A 20258-nucleotide genomic window follows, 5' to 3' on the forward strand; every position below is an offset into this window, starting at 1 on the left:
TTATATAATGCACCTTTGCTGAGTAAGAAATCACTAGAAGCGTCTCAGTAGGAAAAATGTCTATGGTGATAGTTTAACGTCTTTGAAAATAGGCCAGAGACAGTGAAACTCTTTGCAGAGTGCTTGCTCTTTTGCAGTTACTTTGCTGCTAGCCCGGCCCCTCTACCGAGGGAGGCAGAGATGGAAACAGACTCTCTTTGCTCGCTGGGGACTCCACTTTGTGACAGGAAGATGTATGGATAATTATCCTACAAACTACTGCTAATGTTGCAAAAGTGGTAAATGTCATGATAGTATATTTTTTAAAAGTAATAAAGTAAAACTGAAAATTCAGTGAGAGCAAAACTAAATTAGTTTACTGGCTTATCTTCATTACGGCAGTTTCTTAATTTACTTGTATCCATAGACAAGAGTAGACTTGCCTGCACATCATAGCTCTAAACTGTTCCGGAATGTGACAGCCCAAAAGTACCTTCATTCCTTCTACATTTATTAGTTAGCATTCCGTGACTTTTTCAGAACTTTTCTCCTATAATTATGTTGGCCACTGACCTTCTTTTCAGGAGCCTTTCTCCACAATTAAATACTTCTTTAGTTACTTAAAAGGAGATGTTTTATGCAGTGTGGAATAGAGCCACAGAGTCACTTTGAAGATGAGATGAGAAACTATCCACGGGGGTCAGTCATATTACTTCTGTTTGGCTTTTAGCTGTGGAAGAGGAGTGGTCCTAGTTCATCTCCCTTCTCCAGCCCCGCTTCATCCCGCTCCCAGACGCCAGAGAGGCCAGCAAAGAAAATAAGGTAATCCATTGTTTCTTGCTGTGTGGCTTCATGAAAGGTCAGAAAAGGAGGGACATTTACTTGGCTCTTAGGCTTTCTGCAACTCTGATTTGGAGGATCAAAGAAACTAACATTTAGAGGAGAGCAAAGTGCCCACCTCAACCGCTCTCATCTCTCACCGTTCTCCCGTGCTGGCTGTAGAGGCCCTGGCTCTCCTCACCACACTGCAGTGTGAGTGACTGGGGTGCAGGGGTAGAGGCCTCGCAGGACAGAGTGAACAGAGCGAATAATGTCAGCGGCTGCATGTTCTCGACTCCAGCTGACCCTCTAGTACCTACAGTCAAGTTGAACATCACTCTGTTAGGGATCAGATCTGTGAGCAGAACTTTGAGGAACTTGGTGGGTTCTAAGTAAGATTTGGAAGATGATTGATTTGTGCTTATTTTAAGACGAAGGTTTTTCTTGGCTTCCATGAACTGCCTCCCTTCATTTCTGTGGGCATTTTCTCTTACTTTTGTCCTGGCCTCCTGAGATCTTAAATCTATCCTGGTTATTCTGGACTGTGTCCAGTTGGCAGGTAAGCAGGTCCCAGATGTTATCCTGTACTTTTCGTCAGCAAGCCTTTCTAAACTTAATTCTATCTTTTCCTCCCACAGAGAAGAGGAACTTTCTCATCATTCTAGCTCTTCCACGCCACTGGTAACAGACAGGGAGTCCCAGGGAGAGAAGGGTAAGTGGCGTGCCCGGGAGCAGCTTTTGGTGGTGTAAGTGTTGAGCGTTGCCGTGTCGGAGACCTGCTGGGAACAGAGATGGGAGTTCCTGTCCTTTGGCGGTTTATAGTCGTGTAAGGGAGCAGGGTGACGTTTACAAATCCAGTATGACGTGGTGACAGCAGCTGCGGATTAGCTCAGGGTGAGGTATCTGTGAGCAGGCCAGGTAATTCGTGTCCAGCGTGCAGTTGTATCCATGCAGTTGGAGCAGTTCTCCCTTTACATCCTCTCGACTATTAGAAATAATCTTGCAGATACCGTCCAAGCGCCCACATTGTGAAAGGTAGAGTCTGTCGGAGATACCAGTGAACGTTCAATGCTAAAACCAGGGGATAGACAAACCTATCCATTTCTGGCAGAAAGGAGGCAGAAAACAAGTCCATATTTCTTTCTGTAGTTGCAGATACAACCACATGGAAGAAACAGAACTCATGGAATTCCCCATCGACACCTGGCAGCTCAGGGCAGCGGAAACGGAAAGTTCAGCTGCTGCCGTCCCGGCGAGGGGACCAGCTGACCTTGGTATGGTCTTGTCTGTCTACCTCTGCCGCCCAGCTTAGCTCTGTCTTAGGAAGGCTAAATACGGCAGCCTTCCAGTTTCTTCCGATGGGCTTGACTTCTTTTTCTCTTTGGTAGCCTCCACCTCCCCAGCTTGGTTATTCAATCACTGCTGAAGACTTAGACTTGGAAAAGAAAGCTTCGTTACAGTGGTTCAACAAGATCTTGGAGGATAAGACTGGTGAGGAATATAGATCAGATTCACACTCCAGAGAGGGTTTGTTTCTCGGATGGGAAATCCATTTGGGTCCTCAGTGTGAAATCTGGAGAACAGTGAGCACTGGGATTCAGGAGAAGCTTTTTTCTCTTGTTTGTCTTTTTAGGGCCGTACCTGCGGCATGTGGAGGTTCCCAGGCTAGGTGTCTAATTGGAGCAGCAGCTGCCGTCCTACGCCAGAGCCACAGCAACGCCAGATCTGAGCCGCATCTATGACCTACACCACAGCTCATGGCAATGCGGGATCCTTAACCCACAGCAAAAGCAGGGCCAGGGCTCGAACCCGCATCCTCATGGATACTGGTTGGGTTCGTTTCTGCTGAGCCACGACAGGAACTCCAGGGGACACATTTCTAAATGACTTATACTGAGACCCTGAATATCCCTGTGCTCATGATAAAATCTTTTCTTCCGTAGATACTGCCTCGACCTCTGTCCCTGAGAGCCCACCTACCAGTCAGCCTTCCTTCACTTTTACCCTGCCTGCTGCTGGGACTGCTGTCCCCACAACCTCCCTCCCAGCCCCAAGCACTAACCCACTGTTGGAGAGCTTGAAGAAGATGCAGAACTCCCCAGGCCTACCATCCCTCCCTGGTGAGAGAGCGAGCTGTGGAGACGTCAGCCTTCGCTTGGGGGGAAGTAAAAGCACCATGCCTGTCACTTGCTAGAAATGGTTGTAGAGGGCGAGCCCATTCTGGCCTCCCAGACCTGAGCTGGTGCAAGCGTACGAGCTTCAGAAGGCTGCAGTCAGGAAATTCAGGAAGAGAGGCTGCAGCACTTGAGGTTGGGGAAGGCGCTTCGTTGGGGCACTCACATGGCTCTTGATGGGAAACGCAGTTCTTTCGCTGCTCTGAGCCTTGTTGTCGTCATCTGTAAAATGAGAATATTGCTCACTTTATGAGGTGTCCCTGAGGTGAAGGGATCACGTGCTTAAGATGTCTTGTCACATGCTTGCTAGACCACAGACATGAGGGAATAGCAGTTGCTTTTGCTCTCGGTTTTCAAGGGTCTGCCGACTGCTGCAGCCACGTGGCCTCCGGGCACTGCGTGTGTGCGCCCTCCTTTACTGCGCTCTGCGGCACTCCAGGATGTGTCAGCTGTTCGGCCTCCCCCAGGGCTCCCGGCAGAGGCCAGCCCATTCGGGGTTATGTGTTCTGTACTTAGCGCCTGGTCGGCAGATAGAGCGCATCTCTGTTAGAGAGTAAGGTGGACCTGGGTTATTGACCGGACTTGAGTTCAGGTGATTGGATTTGTCTTAGTTTCTACACATTTAACCCCCAATGAGGCCAAGTGTCATCCCCGTCTGTCTTTCTCATGAGCTGGGAAGGGTGGAAGGTGTGAACACATCCTCGATGTTCAGGAATGAGCAGCTGAAGGGCCGTGACGCAGACTAAGTCCTCACGGTTGACTGTTGAATACTTGGCACCGTGCTCAGCGTTGCACACCCCCACGTCTGAGGTATTCCAAGTTCACTTTCTCTGCTTTTCTTCCCAGAATCTGCTGGCATGGCAACCACTGTGGCCCATTCACCTCCGAAGACACCCAGCCCTCTGGCCCCTCTTGGCTCTTCACAGTCAGGGCCTCTTCCGGGCACCTCCTCAGACTCCAAACCTACAGCCACTTTCTTGGGACTGACCCCTGCTTCCCCTGGACCAGTCACTGACACCACCAAGTCATCTCCGGCCCCTCAGGCTGAGACATCTGCCAAATCCCAAGCCCCGTCCGCCCCATCCCCCACCCCCAAGCAGAACATTCCTTTTGGAATGCTGAGCACCCCCACTGCTAACCCTCCTGCCTCTGCAGCTCCTGCTGTGTCTTCAGCATCTCCCATGTTCAGTCCCGTTTTCCCACCCCCTCCCAAAAGCGAGAGTGAAGGCCCCTTGCCCTCTAGCCCTTCCAAGGTCACAGCCACAGCATCCTCCAGCTCAGCCCTCCCCACGACTACCAGCAGCCCATCCCTCACCTTCAAACCTGTCTTTAGCCCCATGGGGCCACCTGCATCTGTGCCCACAATAACCCCCTTCTCCTTCAAGCAAACAGCTCCTCCAGCCACTACTACGAGCACCCCTCTCTTCACCGGCCAGGCCAGTGCCACTCCTGCAGTGGCTTCTGTGACCACAGCCAGCACCTCCACAGACTCTGCTCTGAAGCCCACGTTCAGCTTCTGTGTGAGCAGCGTGACCAGCACCCCAAGCAGCGTGACTAGCACCACTGCTTCCACCTCCCAGCTCTTCCTCTTTGGGACTCCCCCTGCCTCTGGTGCCAGCTTCACCCCAGCTATGGGCTCCATATTCCAGTTTGGCAAGCCTCCTGCCATGCCTGCTTCAACAGCAGTCACCACCTTTGGCCCGTCCCTTCCCAGTGCTGCTCAGACAGCCGCCAGCAGCAGCACCACTGGTTTAGTGGTTTTGGCAGCACCCTTACAGCCTCCGCCCCGGCCACCACCAGCCAGCCCACACTGACATTCAGTAGCACCACCACCCCGGCATTCAACATTCCCTTTGGCTCAAGTGCCAAGCCCTCCCTCCCATCATACCCAGGAGCCAACCCCCAGCCCAGCTTCGGAGCCACTGATGGGCAGCAGCAGGGGGCTGCCAAGCCAACCCTTGTCCCCACCTTTGGCAGCTCCTTCACATTTGGAAACTCTGCAGCCTCCGCCCCGACTGCAACGCCAGCGCCAGCCCCAGCCCCAGTCCAGCCGACCTTTGGCAGCACCACACAGTCCGCTTTCGGCGGCCTGAAAGCCACAGCCTCTGGCTTCGGCACCGCTGCCAGCACCCAGCCAGCCTTTGGCAGCACCACAGCCGTTTTCTCCTTTGGTGCAGCCACCACCTCTGGCTTTGGAGCTGCAACCCAGACCACCAGCAGTGGGACCAGTAGCTCTGTGTTTGGCAGCACGACGCCATCTCCCTTCACATTTGGGGGATCGGCAGCCCCAGCGGGCAGTGGAGGCTTTGGCATCAGTGTGGCTACCCCAGGCACCAGCTCTGCCTCCGGAGCCTTCAGCTTCGGAGCAGGACAGAGTGGGCCTGCTGGCAGCACGACCCCTTTTGGGGGAGGCTTGAGCCAGAACAGCCTGGGCGTGCCCAGCCAGAACACGTCCTTTGCCTTCAATGTGGCCAGCACGCCGGACAGCAAACCTGTGTTTGGAGGTAAGATCAGAACCTGACTCGGTCTGCTGGGCAGTGTCTACTGTTTACTGTGTGGTAGTGAAGCGATGGCCGTTAGATGTGTAAGTATCATGTCGGTAGCAGGAGAGGTCTTGATAAAACATGATGAGTGACTGCGGGGGGGATGCCTTTCTGAAAAAGTAACGCATTTCATTTCTGAGACTTGGTGGCGAGAAGGGTTTGGGTGCGGATGGGGAGGGTGTGAGACAGCACCAGAGACGCGGGAGGCGCTAGTGCAGAGCCCCAGAGGTGGGGACAGCCTGGCGGGCTCGGGAACAGAGGGAGCCCGGTGTGGCTGGAGGCTTGAAAGTTGGGGAAATGGCATAAAATGAGGTCGAGAGGCAGACAGTTGAAGGGTAAGTGTGTGGATTTTAAGGACTAAGGCAAATCGGTGTAGAATTTGAAGAAGAGTGAGGCGTCTTCGTCGCCATGTGGAAGGTGGAGGATCAGGACCTTGAACCCTGAGCGGCTCTTGGTCGCGCAGCCTGAGAGACGGGCTCGAGGAGCGGGTCAGGGCGGAGTGCGGCCGAGCGGAGCCTCCTGAAGCAGTTGCCTTGGAGTGGGCACAGGAGTGGGAGGAGCGGGTGGGAGGCTCTCGGGCAGCTTGGAGGCTGCACGGGCTGTGGTGGTGAGTGCGGAGTGAGGCCGCGCCGCACTGCCCTCTGCCCCGCAGCGCTGTTCTGAGATGGCCACTAAGCAAGCGGTAGTTGGTAAAGCCACCCTGTTCCCTCAAGCAGGGAGGGGCAGTGGGTGCGCTGGAGGTCCTGCAGCGGGGTCAGGAAACACCGGGGGCCAGCTGGGTGCTGAGGGGCGGGGGTGGGCCCTGCAGGGCAAGTGGGGGGGATGGGCCAGCGGCCGAGGGGCCAGAAGGCAACCCCACGGGGCGGCCTCCGCTGCCTCTCGGCTGTTAGGCTGGGCGGCTCACCTGAGCAGCGCAGGAAGCCCCGCTTCTCTGTGCAGTTCCCTGCAGTGGGGGGTCCAGTGGCAGACCTCCCGGCAAGGCTCAGGGCCCTGTGCCCAGCAGCCTGGCCTCCAGTTGTCTGCTGTCTCTTCACCCTAGGCACCTCCACGCCCACCTTTGGCCAGAACGCCCCTGCTCCTGGGGTGGGCACGTCAGGCAGCAGCCTCTCCTTTGGGGCATCCTCAACACCCACCCAGGGCTTTGTTGGAGTCGGACCTTTCGGTAAGCGGCCCGTCTCCCCGTTGCCCGTGTGACCTGCTTGTCGCCTCTCTGAAGAGGGGGTGGGGAGGACTGGCAGTTCAGCTCCGAGGGAATCAGCACAGCCCGGGTCTGGAGCTGAGCAGCAGAGCTCGGCCAGGACCCGTCTCGGCAGCATTCCCCAGACCGCTGGGAGCCAGGTCCAGGCGCCTTCCCAGGCCTTGCTCCCGGACCGCCTGTCGTCTTGGGGGTTTGCACCTTCAATCGGCCCCTCCCTCAGAGGGTTGCGAGAGCTCCGAAAGGCTTTTTCCGGCACCCTCGGTCTCGAGAGCCCTGCTGCCCGGGGGCAGCTGCCCTGATGAGACCTTGTTGACTCTTTCCAGGATCTGCGGCCCCTTCCTTTTCCATTGGTGCGGGATCCAAGCCTCCGGGGGCTCGGCAACGGCTACAGGCCCGGAGGCAGCACACTCGCAAGAAGTAGCCCCCGGCCCTTCCCCCCACCCCATCCCACCCCCACCCACATCTGGACCTCGGCACCTGCCAGAAGGAGCCTCTCGTCTTCTAGTTCCATAAAGCAGAGCCACCCCGAACCAGTCTGGCCTCAGCCACCGGGGCAGGAGTGGCGGCTGCAGTGGCCGGTCCCTCTCTTCCAGGAAGCAGAAGCCCCAGGCCTCTGGGGAGAGGGGGAGGCAGGAAGGACGCGGCAGGGCGGAAGCCTGTGACCTTACTTGAACAGTTCCACTGGTGAGGCTGGAGAGAACGAACACACCACCTGTACATATCGCCCTCTTCCCTCCCTGACGCTCGTGTAGTGTATAAGCTTCGTCAGGCGCCTCCCTTCCCGCCGATTCCCTGAGAGCCACCTCTGCTGGAGGGTGGCAGGTAGAGCCCGCACCACTTGCATCCCTGATACGCATTTGATGGGATTGGGGGAAGCAGCTTATCCCTATAGCTTTACCTTGCTTGGCTTGGCTATAAAAAGTGCTTCTCCCCCTCTTGTCCCATTAGAGGACTCGGTTCCCCCATTCTTGCTGCTTTGTCCCTCACCGACTCCTTGCAGGATCGATTCCTTTTAAAATGATCCTGAATCTAGCTTTGCCTTGGAGACCCCAGTGGGTGCTGCTCCTGCCAGGTTCAAGCCTCTGTTTCATCTCCAACCCTCTCTGCCAGTTTGGCCCCCAAAAGCTTGGTGGCTCAAGACTGTTAGCCTGGCAGATCCAGGGGTGACACCTCACTCCGGGAGAGGGAAGATCTTGGAACAGGCAGGATGCCCGCCGCCGCTTTCAGCTGCCTCCTCGCTCACCTTCCCCGTTGGCCTCCCTGGGCTTGTCTGCCTCTCCGGGATCGTATGTTTAAAGCCTTGTCCTGTGTTCCTTTGTCTGATGCTCATGTCTGTTGCTCTTTGAATCGAGTTTGGAGGAAGAATTGAATTGTATGAGTGGCGGCATGTTGGTAGTGCCGGACTTAACTGTTTCTCAAGTTTCTGGGGCCTCGCTAATTGAATGTGGAAAGTAGCACCGCTTGACGGCTACAAGTGCCGAGTCTTGAATTTTCAAATGGTGTTTTGACTTTAAGGGCTGGCAGCCTAGGAGGATGGGGCCGAGGAGAAGCAAAGGCCTCTTCCCTCTGTTTCTTTCCCCACCTGCCTAACCTGACTGTAGGCTGGGTCACCCGTAGTGTGAGTTAGAAAACCTAAATTATAAACCACATTTTAAGAGTGTATCTCACTCCCGCCCCTTCCTTTCTTCTTCCTTTGTTCCCAAACCACATACTCCAGGCCCAAGAGCCTTGCTGCCACGCCCATCCTCTTTGGGAGAAGTATGAATGCGTGTGTCTAAATTAAAAGAAAAAAATATTTAAACATTTTTTAACAAAATAAAAAATTTATTTTTGTATTTAAGCTAAATTGCCTTTTAAATTCCTTCAAGCTTGGTTCATTGAGGTGGTTAAGTATAAATGCTATTGACTAGAAATTAGCTGTATAGTTAAGTTATGCCTGTGTGAAGAAGAGGCTCACGTGCTGTCCCAGGCAGCTCTTCCAAGGGACTGGAGCTCCTTCTGGAAACAGAAAATGTAATTCTTATTTTATAAATGTGATGTAGCTGTACTAGTCCCCCTCCCCTTTGTGACTGAGGGTGAACGTCCGCTGGCGCTGGCAGGGGACTGCGCCCCCAGGGAGAGCTCCACTACTCACCGCTGTGTGTGCAGCTGCAGAGGGACCCGAACCTCGAGCCACGGGCGGGGCGGGGCACGGGTCTGGAAGCGAGGCTCCTGCCTATACCTTCCCGAAGGTAGACCCCTTAGGCTGGCGCGCGCGCGGAGCTCGTTTACCTCGGTTCCACGGGCAGGACCGTTGGTCCAGGAACCCCCCGAAGCAGGCGGCCTGGCGCGGCCTGAGTGTGAGTGTGTGCGTGCGGGTGTGGACGTGCACTGGACAGCGACGGGAGGCTGGGACTTTCCATCACGACTGAAGACTGAATCCTGTGAGTCTAGTTGGAATTTTTAGTATGAATGTGAGGTTTTTCTCCTTGCTTATGTCATAAGAATAAAAAACTGTGATCTATCGTAGACCATGTCCTGCCTTTTATTTCCGTGGGCAGCAGTGCCTCCCAGCAAGAACACAGCTCAGGGGCAGCGGCACAGCCCGAGGGAGGGCCACCCTCCCCGGCTGGAGGAGCAGGCTCGCCCGTTTAATTCCTACAGCCATGGAAAGACCCTTTCCACACAAGCCCGCTGCCCGGCACTGAGGGCCGGAGACGAGCTGGGAGGAGGCCTGAGCAGTCCAGGCTCTGAGCCCCAGCTACGTGCCAGGCTGTGTGCTGGGCGTGGCCGCTGCCTTTCGCCGCCGTCTCTTCCTCCTTGGGCCTGGGCTGGACGTCAGTTCTGGGATGGATGCTTCGGCCTGTGAGACGGCACTAGGAGCAAAAGCACAGGAGTTAGATGCGCCCTAGTCTCCCAGCATCTTCCGAGTGGGCCCCCTACTCGCTTACCTTGGTACCTCTACCCGTTCAAGCACAGCGATGAAGAAGCCACCGGTGAGCGTGGTGTCAGGGGAGGCCCGGAGGCAGTGTTCAGCACCTGGAAACGTGCCGAGGCCTCGATGCGGCCAGGAGGGGAGGACGGGAGCCAGCCTGTGGGGAGGAAACGTGACAGGCTTCGGGGTAAAAGGGCAGCCCCTCCCCGAGACCCTGCCAGACGCCCACTACCTGAAGGCTCCTGCCCACTACCTGAAGGCTCCTGGGCTCTGCTGCAGGGCAGCTTGTACCACATCTTCATTCTCCTCCTGGCAGAGGGAGCACGTGGAGTAGACGAGGCGCCGCAGGGCAGGGAACGTGAGCGCGTGGCTCAGGGCCCGCTGCTGGAAGCCCGCCAGCGCCCGCAGGCGCTCCTGGCTCGGGGCGCCGGCCCCGGGCTCCTCCAGCCGTCTGGTCAGCATCCCTAGGGAGAGCACTTTTCTCACACTCTCCGTGAGCACATGAATCCCCTACGTACAGGCCAGCACACCCGCGCGGGGCCACGGTCATCAGACTCAGAACGACACCCAAGGCCAGCCCTCCTGCACTAAGGCTGCTCTCGATCTGTGGGGGCCTTTGGCCGTGCTTCCTCCCCCACCCCCCGTCTCACCAGAGCCACTGCACGAAGGATCCAGCAAGATGTACTGGACCTGACGATAACGCTGGTCTGTGGGTGCGACCGCCAGGAAGTCCTGCTCGGCCAGCTCGCAGCAAGACACCCCAGCTCGGGCCAGCAGGGTGGCCATAGACGCCAGCCGCTTGGCATCCAGGTCAAAGGCAAAGATCTTCCTAGGGAGGAGGGCAGAGCTGAGGTGAACTGAGAATTCACGGAACACGTGGGAGCCCACGGCTCTGACACATAGTGACACGTCGTTTTAAGTCAAGACACACAGAAAGTACGTAAACGTCTTTAAATTCTAAATATTTTTGAGGGGTCAGTGGTGAGAAATAACGGGCCCGGGCACTCTGCCCCAAGGGCAAAGGAATTCACATCCCACACCTGCAACCCACTGGGAAGTGTGGTGACCTGCCCTCGGTCCAGAAGGACATGTTTGAGGGAAAGGCCCCCTCTTCAGCCTTCGTGACCTACTAGAACAAGAGTTCCTCTTCGTTCTTACAAAGTGGAGGCTCAGACCCCACCCCACTCCCCTGTGTGACTACAGCACTCACCCTTGGTTCTTGAGAAGAGCAGCCAAGTGACTGGTCTTATTGCCTGGGGCAGCGCATGCGTCAATGACATGGGAACCCGGGGGAGGAGCCAGCAGCACGGCTGGGAGACAGCTGGCCTGGGGGAGCGGAGCAGAGCGGGTGAAGGAGGCCCCAGGCCCGTCACTCCCCACCGCTCCTCCCCTTTCCACACACCTTCCCGACCTTGTCTTGGAGGATGAGGTGACCAGCTTGGTACAGTGGATGTTCATGCAGATCTGTTTGGGCTGGAAACACAAGCAGCTCTGGCAGCAAGGGATCCAGAAGAAAACACTTCCCTTTGAGGGCCCTTATGTCCTCGAGGCTGCCAGGGAATAAGAACCCTTCATTCCACGTTTTCTGAATCCCTCTGGGCCAGGCACCAGGCCAGACATCTCACATGTCATCTAACTGCTTATTTAGGCAATAAATGCTATGAATAAGTGACAAGGTGATGAGACAGAGGCAGCAGTTAAAGAGAATGGGGTTCTTGGAGTTCCCATCGTGGCGCAGCAGGAACGAATCCGACTAGGAACCATGCGGTCGTGGGTTCGATCCCTGGCCTCGCTCAGTGGGTTAAGGATCTGGCATTGCCACGAGCTGTGGTGTAGGTCGCAGACGCCACTCGGATCTGGCATTGCTGTGGCTCTGGTATAGGCCGGCAGCAGTAGTTCCGATTGGACCCCTAACCTGGAAACCTCCATATGCTGCAGGTGTGGCCCTAAAAAAGGACAAAAGACAAAAAAAAAAAAGAGAGAGAGAGAGAATGGGGTTCTTAGGTCAGACTCCCTCATGGTTCAGGATCCCACCTCCACCATTCACCAGTGGTGGGACCATGGGCCTCTCAGCCTGTCTATATACTTCTGGAAAACGGTAGGTATCAAGATTAAATGACATGCAAAATACTTCAGAAAATACTTCACAATATTTCAACATCAGGCACTTATACTCAGAGCTGTTAAAACATAACCCTGGGGGAGACTCCGGGTGGTGCAGGGAGGTAAGTGCTAAGCTGATTCCTGATGGATGAATTTAGTAACACGAGGAGTTGAGGTGAAAAGGCAGAGCACTGTCCACTCACTTGACCCAGTAGAAAACAGGCAGAGAGAGTAACAACTCAGATCAGAAAGCTATTAAGCAGCAGAGCTGGAATTCAAACCCCAACACAGCCATCCTCCACTCTACCCCCTGGTCTCCAAGAGGTGACCATCTATCACAAGAGACGGAGGGAAAGGGAGGTCGAGGCAGCAGCTTCCCAGAGCTGTCAAAGGACACACTGGGACATGAGTGAGCGCGGGGAGCAACCACTGGGGGAACACAAGTGCAGGAGTGCATGGCAGAGGGGCCTGAACCCAAGCAGGGGGCACGGCACAAGGGAGAGCCAAGGGTTTCCAGCAGGGGAGTTCAGCATCAGATCTGGTTTCAGATCTTTCTGCAGCCAACGCGAGGAGCACAAGCACAATGAACAAAGTCTGGAAGTGGGGAGACCAGTTTGGGAGATCCTTCCGCCAATCACGGCAGAAAATGACACTTGAACCTAGGCAGTATCTGGGAGGACGAAAAGATGCTGAAGGCAGAGTAGTAACGATGACTAGAAGGAGAGGAAGAAAGCATCCAGGATGAGTAAGTTTCTGCCCTGACCAAATGGGGTGCATAATAGTGATATCTGTCAGGTTAAAACAGGCACAAGATGCATCCTGTTCAGGAATGCAGGGACAGCTGAACGCCCACAAGCTAATCCACATGGTACACCACATTAACAAAAGGAAGGAGAAAACCCACATGACCATCTCAAAAGCTGCAGAAAAAGCATCTGCCAAAATTCAACATCCACTCATAAACACTCTCAACAAACTGGGTACAGAGGAAAGGTACCTCAACATAATAAAGTCCATATTGGACAAGCGCACAGCTAAAGTCATTCTCAACGGAGAAAAGCTAAAAGCTTTTCCTCTAAGATCAAGCACAAGGCAAGGAGGCCAGCTCCCACCACTCTGACTCATCACAGTATTGGGAGTCCTAGCCAGAGCAATCCGGTGAAGAAAAGAAAGAAAAAGCATCCAAGTCAGGAAGAAGTAAAACTGTCACTATTTACAGGTGACATTATGTTCTATAAAGAAAACCCTCAAGAATTCACCAAAACACTATCAGAATAAACTATTAGAACTAACTGAATTTTGCAGGAGACAAAATTAATAAAAATCTGTTGCATTTCTATACACTAATAACTATCAGAAAAAAAATTAAGTAAACAATCCCATTTACAATTGCATCAAAAAGAATAAAATACCTAGGAATAAATTTCACCAAGGAGGCGAAAGACATGTACACTGAAATCTATTAAAAAAAAAAGCAAATAATACAAATAAATGGAAAGATATCTTATGCTCATGAGTTAGAATATTGTTAAAATGTCCTACTACCCAGAGCAGTCTACAGATTCAACACAATCCCTATCAAAATTCCAATAGCATTTTTCATTGAAGCAGAACAATCCTAAAATTTGTATGGAACCACAAAAAGACCATGAATGGCCAAAGCAGTGTGGAGAAAGGAACAAAGCTGGAGGCATCACGCTCCCTGATCTCAAACTGCAAAACTGTATTGTAAAACCACAGTAATAGAAACACTGAGGAAGAGGAGATAAAGATGACAGAGCAGACGGAGTTCTTGTGGTGGCTCAGCAGTTAACAAACCTGACTAGCATCCATGAGAGCATGGGTTCGATCCCTGGCCTTGCTCAGTGGGTTAACGATCCGGCATTGCCACGAGCTGTGGTGTAGGTCGCAGACACGGCTCAGATCCTGTGTTGCTGTGGCGGTGGTGTAGGCTGGCAGCAAGAGCTCCGATTCAACCCCTAGCCTGGCAATTTCCATATGCCACAGGTGCGGCGCCAAGACGACAAAAAAAAAAAGATGACAGAGTACAGGGACGCTGAGCTCACATTCCCCCCCTCCGCCGCCACCCCCACCGACAAACATGTCAAAAACACATCTACATATGGAGCGATTCCCACTGCAAACAAACTGGGGCCTGGCAGAGAGACTGACAGAAGCAAGGGTGTAGAGAAAAGATGCACACGGAGTCAGGTAAGCAGAGAAGAGAAGCTCTCACGTTGGGACCTGGGTCCCTTGCAGGGGACCCAGAAGAAGAGAAGGATTCCACAGGGTCTAAGATCCTCCTTGGGTTACAGGACGCTGGCACCACCTGGGTGGCATCACCTGAAGGAACACATGGAAGCTGATTCCCACCACAGACCCCTCGCCATTCATTATCAAGAACCCTACTGAGGGTGTGGTGCAGTTCCTGTAGACATTTAAAAATCAGTGGGGGTTTTTTTTGCGGGGTGGGAGGGGATCTTTTTATTTCTTCATTTATTTGCCTTTTGGGGGCTGCACCTGCAGCATATGGAAATTCCCAGGCTAGGCGTCGAATCGGAGCTGTAGCTGCCGGCCTACACCACAGCCACAGCAACTTGGGATCATTAACCCACTGAGCAAGGACGAGGATCGAACCTGAATCCACATGGATACTATTCGGGTTCTTAACCTGCTGAGCCACAACGAAAACTTCTAAAAATCAGTATTTGTTAACAAAAATGGAGATCATACTTAACATATGACTATTTTCCCATTTGCTATTTGTCAATAAGCATTCACACCAACAATGTAAACAGCTCCAATGTTTCATAGTCGGGATAAAACCATAATTTACTGAATCAAATGCATCCTGTTGGGACTTTTAGGATAAATGTAGATCGAGCCCAGCATTCCCTAATAGAAACAAAATTATGAAGAACATTTCAGAAGCAAAATACAAAGATAAATGACTACAGGAGAAACTGTTCAAAAAAGACATACACGTGAGCATTTCAAACCACATGTTCAGGCACGACAGCCCTAGGGTCTGACATCAGGAAGATGAATCTCCTTAGCTGGTTGGAAAACCAGTAGGACTTAACAGGACAGCTGTCAGAAACTCAGACTCTGCTCGTGAAGAACAGGCACATGCCTGTTTGCTCCTGGTAAGTGAATCTTAGCAATGCACGCTCTGTTTGCAAGGATCTACCTACATGCCCGAGATTAACTATAAAATTATCCCACGGGCCCCTCTGCTATGCAGAGTGCAGCCACGAATGCTTCCAGATTGTTTTCTGCCCAATCCTACGCTGTAAGTTACCCTATAACAAACCATCTATTGATTATCTGCAGCTGCTGGCCTCATTTTTGCTCTCAAGATGCCTCCTCAGGAGTTCCCATTGTGGCTCAGTGGTAAGGAACCTGACCTGTATCCATAAGGATGCGGATTCAATCCCTGGCCTCACTCAGTGGGTTAAGAATTCAGCATTGCCCTGAGCTGTGGTATAGGTCACAGATGTGGCTCAGATCCTAGCCTGGGAATTTCCATGTGCCACAGGAGCAGCCCTAAATAAAAAGAAGGAAGGAAAAAGATGCCTTCTCAGTTCAATGGGCACTTTTTGTTCCCTCTGTCCTCCAACATATGTGAAAAGACATTCAGAATCACTGATCACCAGGGAAATGCAAATTAAAACCACAGTTAAGTATCACTCACACCTGTCAGAATGGCTAGTATCAAAAAGACAAGAAATAACAAATGTTGGAAAATATGCAGAGAAAGGGAACACTTGGGCACTGCTTGTGGCAATGCAAATTCATGCAGTCACTAGAGAAAACATATGCAGGTGCCTTACAAAGTTAAAAACAGGAGTTCCCATTATGGCTCAGCAGGTTAAGAACCTGACTAATATCTGTGAGGATGCGGGTTCGAGCCCTGGCATCGATCAGTGGGTTAAAGATCTGGCACTGCCATGAGCTGTGGTGTAGGCTGCAGATGTGGCTTGGATCTGGTGTGGCCGTAGTGTAGGCTGGTGGCTGTAGCTCTGATTCAACCCCTAGCCTGGGAACTTCCATACGCCTTGGGTGTGGCCCCTAAAAAGCTAAAATAATAATGGCAATAATTTAAAACAAGAGGTACCAAATTCAAAGGAAAGATGAATTCAGATGAATGCTGTGATGGGGTGTCTATGAAGCAGTGATGTTAACCTGAAAGTAGGCATATATGAGAATGTCTAGACTGGGAGATGGAGTCATCAGGTGAGAGGTAGGAGTCAGAACTCAAGAAGAAACCGAGGGATACATTTAGAAGAATGCGAAATGAGGCTCCCAGGAGAATCACTGTTTAAGGGATGGAGGAGGACAGGCCTTGAAAGGTGATGGAGAAACTGCTGGAAAAGTAAGAAGAAAACCTGAGTGCAGCCACAACCACCTTGACTCTCTCCCCGCCAATCCCCATTTCCCAGGCACCTCCCTGGATGAAGGCAGCCAAGCAGGTTCTAAACTCACCTGGAAGCCTGGCCCTGGTAAGAGAAACCTTGTCTCTTGAAATAATCAACTACATCCTCAGAGCGGGTCTTCAGAGTGTTCACCCGCACAAATCGAGGCACCTGGGAGGCTAGGAAGCAATCGGCAATGAGCAGGCGGGAACGCGGCCCTCGCCGGTGAGGGCCTGATGGCTATCCCCCAGCCCCACAACTCCTTTCAGCTCACCTGGGTCAGACTTGGATCCCACCTCCAACAGGTCCTCGTTCCGGCTCACACCTCGACGAACCTTGAGCCGGGCCAACTCAGCCTTCAGCCTTGCCTGGTGCCGGTCCAGCAGGGGCTTCCATCGGCCCCCATGCCCTTTAAAGCCTCTTCCAAGTAACAGTTCGTACACTAGCACCTGGGGGTGAGGAAAGGAAGAGGTAAAACTTTGAGCGTGAATACCCTGGAACATCAAAATATGCTGGAACTGGATACGGCTAACCACCTGTCAAGGCAGTAACAGGTGCTGTGGAGAGGATGCCTGATAGACACCAGTAAGTCATGTCCGTATCATGGAGAAACTTGATTCTCAGGAAGAGAACCTCGCCTTGTTGTGAGAGGCACTGAAGAAACTTTGATGGAGGCTTTGAGATTATACGAATAGTGATTTGCAGAAAAAAGCTGGAGGAGATAGGATCAAAAGTCACTTAGAAACTTATTACAAACTTCCTGCTTAAGTGCCCCCAAAATAGTGGCTGAAAAAAAGAGATCTAAGGAAAAAAACATTGTAGAGTGACGTTTGACTTCATTACAGATTTATTCACAGGTATGATTTGGAGACCTCCGTGTACTGTAGACAGAAATACCCAATACAGAGAGTTCTTTGGGGATTTAGGAGTTAGGATTCGCAGCTGTGACCCTGCAGCCCAGGTTCAATCTCTGGTCTGGGGGTTCGGGGCGGGCGGAGACACTAACAGGTAAAAGATATCTTCCTCAAGATCACACAAGAAATAATGGCAGATACATGATTTCAACCTGGTACTTTGCTTCCCAGTCCTGAACCCTTTCCCCACGGCTTCTCTCCTCAGCAGGAGAGCTCTGCATCCCAACCCTCCTCCCTTGTCAACAGCATCGTGCACCCAAAGACAACAACCCCTGCCATCACTACTTTGCATCTGTACTTTGCATCTCCGTTCTTAATCTTTCACACAAGGCTCCAAGTTAAGTCTGTTCGCCTCACTTCAATTCATAACCCGGCGAGGGGCTGTGCCTCCTCTTTTCAGAGGAGAGACTTGCTAGAGTCACACTGTGGACGGTAGCCGAGCTAGGACCGGGTTAGGAGGGGCTCGCCCCGCCCGCCCCACCCCGCCATCACCTTGGCCAGGTGCGGCCGCAGCTTCTTCTCTGCGCGGAGGAGGCCGGCGCTGGCGATCACGGCGTCCAGCACAGCGGAGTAGCGTTGCGTCTCGCACACCAGCGCGTACAGCTGCTTCACATTCTGCGCGCGGCCAAAAGGACCCAGGTGAGGAGGGGGCCGGACCGGACTAGCCCCCCGCAGGGGCTCCCTCCCGGGCCGAAACCTCGAACCCCTCTACCTGGAAGCTGCTGGCGTACACTAGTCCCTTGAGGGAGCCCTGGCGGCTCTCCACGCCCGCCAGCACCGCCGCCGCCGCAGCGTACACAGCCATGCTCCGCGTTGCTGCCTGCGCGCGCCTTTACGGCTCTGTCGTGAAGCGCACCGCCCCGCCCGGCCGCACTTCCGGGGTCAAAGGGCACGGGCTTCCGGACCCGGATTCCCAGTGCCGATTTAAGTGTTCCCGAGGCTTGTACGGGTTCAAGCTCCTTCCCGGCGGAGACGGCCGACCTTAGGAGTCCGGTTCACCACGTCTTCATAGCTCTTCGCTTTTTTCTTTCAATCTTTGCCGATCTCATAGGCAAGAGATTCTGTTGTTTTAATTTCTGTGATTGAAGTTGAATATTTTCATGTTATTGGTTGTATTTCTTCTGTTATGGCATGTAAATGCCTTATTCACTCGTCTTTGGTCTTTCTCTTCGTGCCTTTTATGTATTAACAATATAAATTTCTTTTTTTTTGTGGTGCCTATAGCATGTGATAGTTCCTGGGCCAGGGATGGAACCCCCCACCACAGCTGTAACCAGAACCACAGCAGACAACAAGGATCCTTAACCTGCTGAGCCAGGAGGCAACTCCAGCAATATCTGTACTTCTTATCTTAGGTTTTGACGTTTTTCCAGTTTATCGTTGCTTTTTATTGTGGTTTATATTTGTTTGGGACAACATGGTGTTCAAATTGTTTAAATCTTTGCCTTTATGTAAAGGTCTGGCCTTTACTGTCAGACTTGAAAACCACTTCACATGTATACAATAGAGAAATCATTTATGGCTTCATCATTTCAGACTTAAATCCATTTAGAATTGGGTTTGGCACATGATGTGAGAAGGGCTCTCACTCTGTTTCCAAAAGGCTAGCCTTTCATGAATTCCTTGTGACAATTCATCTATAGGCCCATTTCCCCAGGCTGACACCCCCACCCCCAGAGGACAGGGACTGGGTACTATATGGGTCCTTAGCGCCCATGTAGTTACTGATACATAATGGGTTAATTGGGGAAAAGAAAAGCAAAAGAAATAAAAGAAAAGCCTTGTATATGTGTATCTCAAGCATTCAAGCAGGCAGGCCTCTGTGAACTAGAATATTCCAGCCTGTATATTCTCTGTATACTAATAACGTATAAGCAAGCGTTTTGCAGGAAGCTTGATTCTAGTCTACATTGAAATCACTTGAGTCACTTAAAGGTTTAACCCATTCCTGTGGCTCTAGGTTGGTTCATAAGTGACCTTCTAGTGGAACTCTCCTCCTTTCTCCCATCAAATCATCTATTTTTTTTTTTCCTTTTCTTTTCTTGTTTTAGGGCCACACTCACGGCATATGGAGGTTCCCAGGCTAGGGGTCAAATTGGAGCTACAGCTCCCAGCCTACACCACAGCCACAGTAACGCAGGATCTGAGCCGCATCTGCAACCTACACCACAGCTCACGGCCATGCCAGATCCCTAACCCACTGAACAAGGCCAGGGATCAAACCCACAACCTCATGGTTCCTAGTTGGATTTGTTTCTGCTGCCCCACAACAGGAACTCCTATTTTATTTTCTTCACAGCACCTGTCCCATATGTGGTTATGACTTACTCTCTTTCTCCCCAGCTGGCTCCAGGAGGGAAAATCCATGTCTGTTTTGACACTCATCTATCTTTACCTCCAAGTGCAGTGTCTTTTTCACAATAAGGACTTAGTATCTGTTGAGCGAAGGAATGACTGGATGAACAGACCACACACTGATGTGGTTCTGGACAACCAGCTGTGCTAGAGTTGACCCATCCTGAAACAGTCTCCCCTCCTTCCAGAGGGTGGGTAACAGGTACATCCACTTTTTATTCAGATTTCCTTAGTGTTTATCTGATGTCCTTTTCTGTCCCTGAATGTCACCCAGGACATCACATTACATTCAGTCATGTCTCCTTGGGCTCCTCTTGTCTGTGACAGTTTTTCAGACTTTCTTTGTTTTTGATGACCTTGGTGGTCTTAAGGACTCCTGGTCAGTAGTTTGTAGAAGGTCCCTCCATAAGGATTTGTCTGATGTTTTTCTCAGGATTAGCCTAGGGTTATGGGCTTGGGGAGAAAGCCATCTTCATTACCTCCTATCAAGGGCAATAGTACCAGTGCGACATCACCGGGACGGTTCACCTTGATCACCCGGCTGAAGGAGTGTCTCTCAAGTTGCTCTAGTGTAAAGCTACTCTTTTCCTTCTGTCCTCTCCAAAAAGAAGTCTCTATGTGTAGCCCATGCTTAAGGAGCTGGGGATTATGCTCCCTGCCCTGGAGGGCAGAGTAGCTACACAAATCATCTGGAATTCTTCTGTACAGTTTTATCTCTTCTCCCCCATTTAAATATTCAACCATTTATGTATATTTTAGGGACACAAGTATATGTATTTGGGGTTGTAATCCAAAAATATTGTGTTGCTGAAATTGTTCCCCTTTGGACCACTGGAATACTTTC

The 20258-nt window shown here is 52.1% G+C and overlaps 2 protein-coding genes across 3 annotated transcripts in view; one reads left to right on the forward strand and one right to left on the reverse strand.

Annotated features, from left to right (window-relative positions):
- POM121C (POM121 transmembrane nucleoporin C) overlaps positions 1 to 9221 on the forward strand; it is a 24300-nt gene extending 15079 nt beyond the window's left edge. The window contains 9 exon segments of the mRNA XM_003124420.5: positions 710 to 801; positions 1437 to 1510; positions 1948 to 2072; positions 2187 to 2289; positions 2742 to 2918; positions 3819 to 4718; positions 4721 to 5476; positions 6555 to 6677; positions 7037 to 9221. Of these exon segments, the coding sequence (XP_003124468.3) occupies positions 710 to 801; positions 1437 to 1510; positions 1948 to 2072; positions 2187 to 2289; positions 2742 to 2918; positions 3819 to 4718; positions 4721 to 5476; positions 6555 to 6677; positions 7037 to 7134 (2448 nt within the window). The 3' untranslated portion in view covers positions 7135 to 9221.
- NSUN5 (NOP2/Sun RNA methyltransferase family member 5) lies at positions 8517 to 17910 on the reverse strand. Of its 2 annotated transcripts, none has more exons than XM_005661971.3 (10): positions 17772 to 17910; positions 17552 to 17674; positions 16420 to 16594; positions 16216 to 16324; positions 11039 to 11177; positions 10838 to 10953; positions 10278 to 10456; positions 9881 to 10091; positions 9645 to 9784; positions 8517 to 9564 (listed from the first exon to the last, which is right to left on the reverse strand). In XM_005661971.3, the coding sequence occupies exons 1-10, from the start codon at positions 17862 to 17864 to the stop codon at positions 9344 to 9346; spliced, it is 1506 nt and encodes a 501-aa protein (XP_005662028.2). In that variant the 5' UTR covers positions 17865 to 17910; the 3' UTR covers positions 8517 to 9343. The 2 variants fall into 2 exon arrangements, with proteins under 2 accessions (XP_005662028.2, XP_003124450.1); XM_003124402.5 differs by having other exon boundaries at positions 8517 to 9568; positions 9644 to 9784.

Source organism: Sus scrofa, chromosome 3 (genome assembly GCF_000003025.6).
Source record: "Sus scrofa isolate TJ Tabasco breed Duroc chromosome 3, Sscrofa11.1, whole genome shotgun sequence".
Classification (NCBI taxonomy): domain Eukaryota; kingdom Metazoa; phylum Chordata; class Mammalia; order Artiodactyla; family Suidae; genus Sus; species Sus scrofa.